Source organism: Pan troglodytes, chromosome 19 (assembly GCF_028858775.2).
Source record: "Pan troglodytes isolate AG18354 chromosome 19, NHGRI_mPanTro3-v2.0_pri, whole genome shotgun sequence".
In the NCBI taxonomy this organism is placed as follows: domain Eukaryota; kingdom Metazoa; phylum Chordata; class Mammalia; order Primates; family Hominidae; genus Pan; species Pan troglodytes.
Window position 1 is genome coordinate 26,379,706 of NC_072417.2, and position 8,068 is coordinate 26,387,773.

An 8,068-nucleotide genomic window follows, 5' to 3' on the forward strand; every position below is an offset into this window, starting at 1 on the left:
GACACCCATCTCTTACAAAACATTTGGAAAAAAAAAAAAAAAGCCCAAACAAATAAACAATCTAAAACACACACACACACACACACACACACACTCTCTCTCTCTCTCTCTCTCTCTCTCTCTCTGTCTCTCTGTCTCTCTGCAGGCCTGCTGCAGAGGGCTTGCCATTCTGTATGTCTTTTTTTTGTTGTTTTGAGACAATGTCTATTGCCCAGGCTGGAGTGCAGTGGTACATTCTTGGCTCACTGCAACCTCTGCTTCCCGGGTTCAAGTGATTCTCCTGCCTTGGCCTCCTGGGTAGTTGGGATTACAGGTGCATGCCACCATGTCTGGATAATTTTTGTATTTTTAGTAGAGATGGGATTTTGCCATGTTGCTCAGACTGATCTTGAACTCCTGAACTCAAGTGATCCACCAGCCTCAGCCTCCCAAAGTACGGGGATTACAGGTGTGAGACACCAGGCCCGGCCAATTCTGTATTTCTTCTTCTTCTTTTTTTTTTTTTTTTGAGACGGAGTTTTGCTCTTATTGCCCAGGCTGGAGTGCAATGGTGCGATCTCGGCTTACCGCAACCTCCGCCTCCCGGGTTCAAGCGATTCTCCTGCATTTTTTAGTAGAGACGGGATTTCTCTATGTTGGTTAGGCTGGTCTTGAACTCCTGACTTCTGGTGATCCACCCACCTTGGCCTTCCAAAGTGCTAGGATTACAGGCGTGAGCCACTGCACCCGGCCCAATTCTGTATTTTTAACAAGCTCTCAGGTGCTGCTCCATGGAGCACATTTCTTATGCCACTGGGTGTAGACGAGAGGGTTGTCCTCACACGAATGAGTGGACTGTATCATCCCCACGGATGTGTTCTAGCCCTGAGAACTGGGGATGGCTAGCGGCCACCAGAAAGTGGCACACATCACTCCTGCTCACACCCCAGAACTTGGTCATTCAGCCACATCAAGGTGCAAGGAGGTTAGGAAGTGTGATCACCAGCCAGATGGCCGTGTGTCCTGCTGAAAATCAGGAGAGCCACTACAGAGACACAGGGCACAGAGGATTCTGGGGACGCTTAGCGTCTCCCATAGGGAGTTGGGTGTGTGAAGGAGTGGGGTCTTCTTCTTGAGGCTACCTGGGTGGAAGAGAGCTAGCTGTGTGTCACTTCCCTGTCAGGTGGGGGAAGTGAGAGTGGGTCAGGGGGTGGGCAGACCCAAGGGACAGAGTTATGGGGGAAAGCGTTTGTGTGTGTGTATATCTATATGTAGAGACAAGGAAGGCAGCCAAAGGCAAGGTGGCATCTGGTGCCAGAGAGTGAGGAAGCTACCATAGATGAGGGTCTTGTCAACGGGCACAGGAGCCATCTGGCAGGGGCATCCGCCAGCTACATTTAAGACAATTTAATAGTACAGACGAGCCAGGCGCAGTGGCTCACGCCTGTAATCCCAGCACTTTGGGAGGACGGGGCGGGAGGATTACCTGAAGTTAGGAGTTCGAGACCAGCCTGGCCAACATGGTAAGTCCCCGCCTCCACAAAAAATACAAAAATTAGCTGGCCATGGTGGCATGTGCCTGTAATCTCGCTACTCGGAAGGCTGAGGCAGAAGAATTACTTGAACCCGGAAGGCAGAGGTTGCAGTGAGCTGAGATCGCTCATTGCACTCCAGCCTGGGTGACAGAGAGAGACTCCGTCTTGGAAAACAAAAACAAAAAACATGGCCAGGCATGGTGGCTCACGCCTGTAATCCTAGCACTTTGGGAGGCCGAGGCGTGTGGATCACGAGGTCAGGAGATCGAGACCATCCTGGCTAACACGGTGAAACCCCATCTCTACTAAAAAAATACAAAGAAATTAGCCGGGTGTGGTGGTGGGCGCCTGTGGTCCCAGCTACTCAGGAGGCTGAGGCAGGAGAATGGTGTGAACCCGGGAGGCGGAGCTTGCAGTGAGCCAAGATCACACCACTGCACTCCAGCCTGGGCGACAGAGCGAGACTCCGTCTCAAAAAAAACAAACAAACAAAACAAACAAACAAACAAAAAACCCAGTGCAGATAAGAATGACTCTAAGTGATTCTACACATTGAATTATTATTTATTATTATTATTATTATTATTTTTGAGACGGATTCTTGCTCTGTTGCCCAGGCTGGAGTGCAGTGGCTGATCTCAGCTCACTGCAACCTCCGCCTCCCAGGTTCAAGCAATTCCCGTCTAATTTCTGTATTTTTAGTAGAGACGTGGTTTCACCATGTTGGCCAGGCTGGTCTCGAACTCCTGACCTAAAGTGATCTCCCTGCCTTGGCCTCCCAAAGTGCTAGGATTACAGGCGTGAGCCACTGCGCCCGGCCTTTACATTGAATTAAAAAAAGAAAATTCATGTTTAGAAAAAAAAATGTCATTGTGACCCCTCCTTGATGCTTGGTCCCTGCTGCAAACCTGAGGTGGGACTTTGCATCCTAACCCAGCAGCTAAGTGGCAAGTGACTTTGGCAAGTCATTTGCCCTGTGCTCACGTCCCCATCTCACATGATTTTCATCCCTGTCCTCCTGGCGTCTTGTTTTGAGGATGAAATAGATGACACCTTGAGAGGCTCTGGGAGGCCAGAGTGGCTCCTCTGAGTCAAGGACCCTGGGGAGGAGATCTCAGGACACCTCTTTCCAGAGCTGCCGTGCTGGGGATTAATGACAATGTGAGCACCACCCAAGCAGGAGGCTTCGGGGGCACCTAGAGCACAGACTTCCTGAGAATCAGGCTTGGAGGACTATCAGAAAAGCAAGCAAGGTCATGGTGTCTGTAGGGGGTGGTTAAGAAAGAGGGGACAGGGTGAGGGGCCAGGCATGGGGCTGGCAGGATGTTCTGGAATGGGGTGTCATTTTAGCAAGGGCTATTAGAATTAGCCATGAGCAGCCGGACGTGGTAGCCCACACCTGTAATCCCAGCACTTTAGAAGGCAGAGGCCGGCGGATCACCTGAGGTCAGGAGTTCGAGGCCAGCCTGCCCAACATGGCGAAACCCCGTCTCTACTAAAAATACAAAAAATTAGCTGGGCATGGTGGCAGGCACCTGTAATCGCAGCTACTCAGGAGGCTGAGGCAGGAGAATCACTTGAACCCAGGAGGTGGAGGTTGCAGTGAGGTGAGATTGCACCACTGCACTCCAGCCTGGGTGACAAGAGCGAAACTGTCTCAAAAAAAAAAAAAAAAAAAAGAATTAGCCATGAGCACTTCCAGATCCTGTGGATTAAGTGACATGGCTGGGATGGTCTCCTTCTCTGGATATTTTCCAGTATGTCTGTGTCTGGCCTCGGGGACAGAAGAGGTGAAGGAGGGAGGGGATACTTGAAGCTGGGAAGCTGGGATCCTTCAGATGTCCAAGAAGTGCCCCTGATCACTGCCCCTTTTTTTGCCAGGCAACCATCGGCTTGATCAGGAATCTGGCCCTGTGCCCAGCCAACCATGCCCCGCTGCAGGAGGCAGCGGTCATCCCCCGCCTCGTCCAACTGCTGGTGAAGGCCCACCAGGATGCCCAGCGCCACGTAGCTGCAGGCACACAGCAGCCCTACACGGTATGTGAGCTGGTGGTGCCTCTGATAGCCTTCCTGGGGGGTCAGGGTGTCCTCTGTGGGTGTGTGTGTGAATGGGGAGGTCAGTTGCAACTGATGCCAATTCCAAGAACCTGTGAAGTTCATTCGGCTGTCATGGGGAGGAGTTGTGGCCATGTCCAAGGCACCTGTCCCATGCCCCCTGCCTCCTCTCACACAGGATGGTGTGAGGATGGAGGAGATTGTGGAGGGCTGCACTGGAGCACTGCACATCCTCGCCCGGGACCCCATGAACCGCATGGAGATCTTCCGGCTCAACACCATTCCCCTGTTTGTGCAGGTGAGTCTGGGGCAGGTGGGCAGGAGAGGTCCCCCCACCACTGCTTAAAGGCCAAGGTTAGGAGTCCCAGATTTGGGAGGCCTGGACCAGGTATCAGGAGGTCTTTGGAGGAGTTTGGAGGAAAGTTGCCACTCCACATTGACTACTTAGCAACCCCCTGCATGGGCATGGCTTTCTAAGCTTCAAAGCAAGGAAAGAGATCACAAATGGAAAAAAAAAAACAAAAAACAGAAAAACTTGAGATTCAACCATATAAACATGAAAACCATCTGTATTTCAGAAAGAACCTTAAAAAAGCATTTTTAAAAAATCAGCAAACTGGGAGAATATGTGCAAGTACCATAACAGACAAGAAGAGTCTAACATCTTTCACATCAGTGAGCTCATTAACACTAGATTCCAATGGTTAGATGAGGCGGAGTCACAGGTAATTTCAAGGTAGCTCATGAACAATGCTCAGCCCAGTTTAAAGCAGTAACACTTACTCCCCAGTGACGGCCCATTTTCCACTATGGAATTGCTACAGGGTGGAGGTGGGCAGTGCTGTGGGGTGTGTTGTCCGGCCTGCCTCACCCCTTTCCAACTCTCCCCTGCTTCCCACGTCCCCTCTCCCCAGCTCCTGTACTCGTCGGTGGAGAACATCCAGCGCGTGGCTGCCGGGGTGCTGTGTGAGCTGGCCCAGGACAAGGAGGCGGCCGATGCCATTGATGCAGAGGGGGCCTCGGCCCCACTCATGGAGTTGCTGCACTCCCGCAACGAGGGCACTGGTGAGCTGGGGGAGGGCAGGAGGCCGGGTCCCACTCCCCCAGCCATGATGGAGGCTGGCCGACGTTTAACCTGGCTTTTCCTTTCCTCTCTGCTCAGCCACCTACGCTGCTGCCGTCCTGTTCCGCATCTCCGAGGACAAGAATCCAGACTACCGGAAGCGCGTGTCTGTGGAGCTCACCAACTCCCTCTTCAAGCATGACCCGGCTGCCTGGGAGGCTGTGAGTATCCTAGGTTGGACCGCAGTAGTTGGTTGTGCAAGTTGTGCACTGCCCATGGGCAACACTTTTGGGGGTCTCCTACTACTGTCAACTTCATAGATTTTTATTTTGTAACTGGATCATTTATAACAATTCCCAGCAGATGGAAGTAGTGGGTTGAATCATATATCCACAAAATGCCAATTTTTATTTTGCCCAAATGAGTATACAGTGTTTGAGGTGGGGGTGCCTTTTTGTAATTTGCGTGGAGGTGCTGGATAGGCTATGGGCGGTCTTTTCCAGGGTGGGGCAGTGCCCTGTACCCATTCTTGAGTCCTCTGCCTCCTCCCCTGAGCTGCTCTAGTCCGGCAGGAGTCCCTGCTTCATGAATGGGGAACCCTCCTCCCTGGGGAGTACCGAGGACATGAGTACATCAGGGCACTGGGTGACCCCATTTCATCATCCTCTATTCCTCCAAGGCCTCTTTGCTTTTCTCCAGCCCCCTCTTTTATTTATTTATTTATTTATATTTTTTTTGAGATGGAGTCTTGCTCTGTCGCCAGGCTGGAGTGCAGTGGTGTGATCTTGGCTCACTGCAACCTCCGCCTCCCGGTTTCAAGCAATTCTCCTGCCTCAGCCTTCTGAGTAACTGGGACTACAGGTGCACACTACCACACCCAGCTAATTTTTGTATTTTTAGTAGAGACGCGGTTTTGCCATGTTGGCCAGGATGATCTCGATTGTCTCCTGACCTTGTGATCCGCCCGCCTTGGCCTCCCAAAGTTCTGGGACTACAGGCGTGAGCCACTGCGCCCAGCCTATTTTTTATTTTTTTCGAGACAGAGTCTCACTCCTGTCGCCCAGGCTGGAGTGCAATGGTGTAATCTCGGCTCACTGCATCCTCTGCCTCCCCATTCAAGCAATTCTCCTGCTTCAGCCTCCCGAATAGCTGGGATTACAGGCCTGCACCACCACGCCCAGCTAATTTTTTTTGTATTTTTAGTAGAGACAGGGTTTCACCATGTTGGCCAGGCTGGTCTGGAACTCCTGACCTCAAGTGATCCGCCTGCTGTCTCCCAGAGTGCTGGGATTACAGGCGTGAGCCACGGCACCCAGCCTGGCCCCCTCTTTTAGAAGCATCTCTCCCTGCCCCCCAGCTGAGATCCAGCTCAGAGCCTGCATTTTCAAACCTCCCCTCCATGTTTCTCTCTCCTTTTTCAGGCCCAGAGCATGATTCCCATCAATGAGCCCTATGGAGATGGTAAGTGTGTGCCGGGCTCTTCAGGACCCTGGAGATCCTGGGCAGCTGTGTGGGTGTGTGTGAGGGGACAATATTATGTCTCCGGGACCAGAGAACCAGTGGCAACTGCTGTGTGGCATCCACATGTACCCCAGTCTAGATGCCCTGGTGTGGGGTCTGGGGAGGGGGTCAGGCCCACCAGGGGTGGGCATGGGTAGAGGAGGCAGCTGAAGGCTGTGCAGACTGCTCCCTGCAGGGTAGCTTGCAGACCCTAGGACCGAGCCCCACTTTTTGTCCCCAGACATGGATGCCACCTACCGCCCCATGTACTCCAGCGATGTGCCCCTTGACCCGCTGGAGATGCACATGGACATGGATGGAGACTACCCCATCGACACCTACAGCGACGGCCTCAGGCCCCCGTACCCCACTGCAGACCACATGCTGGCCTAGGCGGCCTGGCCCCAGTACGGCCCCCTCTTTGCAGGCTTTTCCTCCTCTCTAGAACCTCCTTCTGTTGGAGGCCCTCCCATCTCCCCGCTGAAACCTGCGCTCCTTTTTTGGGGGGATCCTTTGCTGCTGAGCTTCCCCAAGCACGGTGTGCCCTGGCCTGCCTTCTTCTTGTGTCTTTGGTGGGGATGGGGAGGCCTATTCCTGCTGGCCCCTTCTGCGGGTGGCGGGCAGGTGACACGGAGTGGCTTGAGCTTCTGGGGATGCAGGTCCACTGAGCCCCTGACCCCTGTCTGTCCCCGCTCCCCTAACAGGTGCGGTTCCTCATCTGAGAGGCTCTCCGTGCAGGCGATGGGGCAAGACAGAAAAGTGCCTGAGCTGGGGAAGCCGGGGTGTAACTTCCTGCTGCACCCTGCGCCTCCAGAGGTCCTCCGTAGGGTCTTTCTTGGGATAGTGTTCTGCTCCTGCTTTTCTGTCCTGGGCATGGGTCCAGGGCCTGACACCCCCTCCCCGCCCCTGTGGCCCTGGCCACTAAAGCTTCAGACTCAAGTACCCATTCTGTTTTCCCCCAGCAACGCCCCTCCAAACCTCCAGCCTCCCTGTCTCCAGCTGCCTGGGCCCGGAAGGGCTTTGGTTCCTTCTCTGGGTCTGATTTTCTCACTGAACTCCACCGACCAACTGCCCTAAGCCCCCAGGGCCTCCAGGGCCCAGGTTCAAGACCCAAACCCCCAAAATCCAAAGCTTCTCTTGAAAAGTTCAGGGACCGTCCAGGGGAGATGGGGAGGACATATGGAGTGAGTCACCTGCTCCAGAAGACGCCAGCTTCTCTCTCCAGGGTGCTTAGTTGGCTTTGCCCACCCCTCACTCCCCAGGGAGCTCTGGGGACAGCTTCCTCACACCCCTGTCCCACCCACACAGCTGCCCTAGCTGACCCCGAGAAGTGCTCTTGGCTGACCCCTCTGGTGTGTGGTGAGGGGCTTTCTCTTCCCCTTCCTGTTTCAGACCCCCCCATTTCCCGCACATGGTGTTGGGGGCTGGGGGAGGTCCAAGCAGAGTGTTTTATTATTATCGCTTTATGTTTTTGGTTATTGGTTTTTTTGTATAGACCAAAGCAAAGAAAATAAAAATAACACAGATGCGTTGGAGGCTGTTTAGGGGAGTGGGGTGGGAAAGTTGAGGGGCTTCCCTAGCGGCCTGGCGCCCTCTTTGCTGGGTCCTGCGGGTCCTCAGGGCTGCCTTGCATGTGGGAAGGACTAGAAGAGGCAAGCTGGGGAGCCAGGAGTGTTGGGGGAGCCGGAGTGGATTTAACCCAATATGCGCTTGTAGGGCGAGGACGGGGGAGGAGGTGAATGGGGATGAGTCCCTCACTTCGGGAGGCCAGGCCTTGTTTCTCTCTCAAACAGGCAAGCTCCTGGCTGGCTCTCCTCCCGTCCAGCCTTAAAGTGAATATGGCAGATGTCCCCGTGCTTAATGCTCCCCGAGGCTTATGGCTTTGGGTCCAGGCCCCTTGTTGGTCAGCTGTGGGCCCACCCCAGCTCCTGCCCAC

At 53.8% G+C, this 8,068-nt stretch overlaps 1 protein-coding gene across 8 annotated transcripts in view; it reads left to right on the top strand.

Annotated features, from left to right (window-relative positions):
• JUP (junction plakoglobin) overlaps positions 1–7,660 on the top strand; it is a 32,118-nt gene extending 24,458 nt beyond the window's left edge. For all 8 annotated transcript variants that reach the window (XM_016931821.3, XM_016931822.4, XM_016931826.2 and 5 more), the window contains exons 9-15: positions 3,396–3,551; positions 3,748–3,867; positions 4,484–4,634; positions 4,732–4,853; positions 6,054–6,093; positions 6,374–6,539; positions 6,837–7,660. In XM_016931821.3, coding sequence (XP_016787310.3) covers positions 3,396–3,551; positions 3,748–3,867; positions 4,484–4,634; positions 4,732–4,853; positions 6,054–6,093; positions 6,374–6,525 — 741 coding nt within the window. In that variant the 3' untranslated portion in view covers positions 6,526–6,539; positions 6,837–7,660. The remainder of the gene's footprint in view (positions 1–3,395; positions 3,552–3,747; positions 3,868–4,483; positions 4,635–4,731; positions 4,854–6,053; positions 6,094–6,373; positions 6,540–6,836) is intronic.
• The last annotated feature ends 408 nt before the right edge of the window (positions 7,661–8,068 follow it).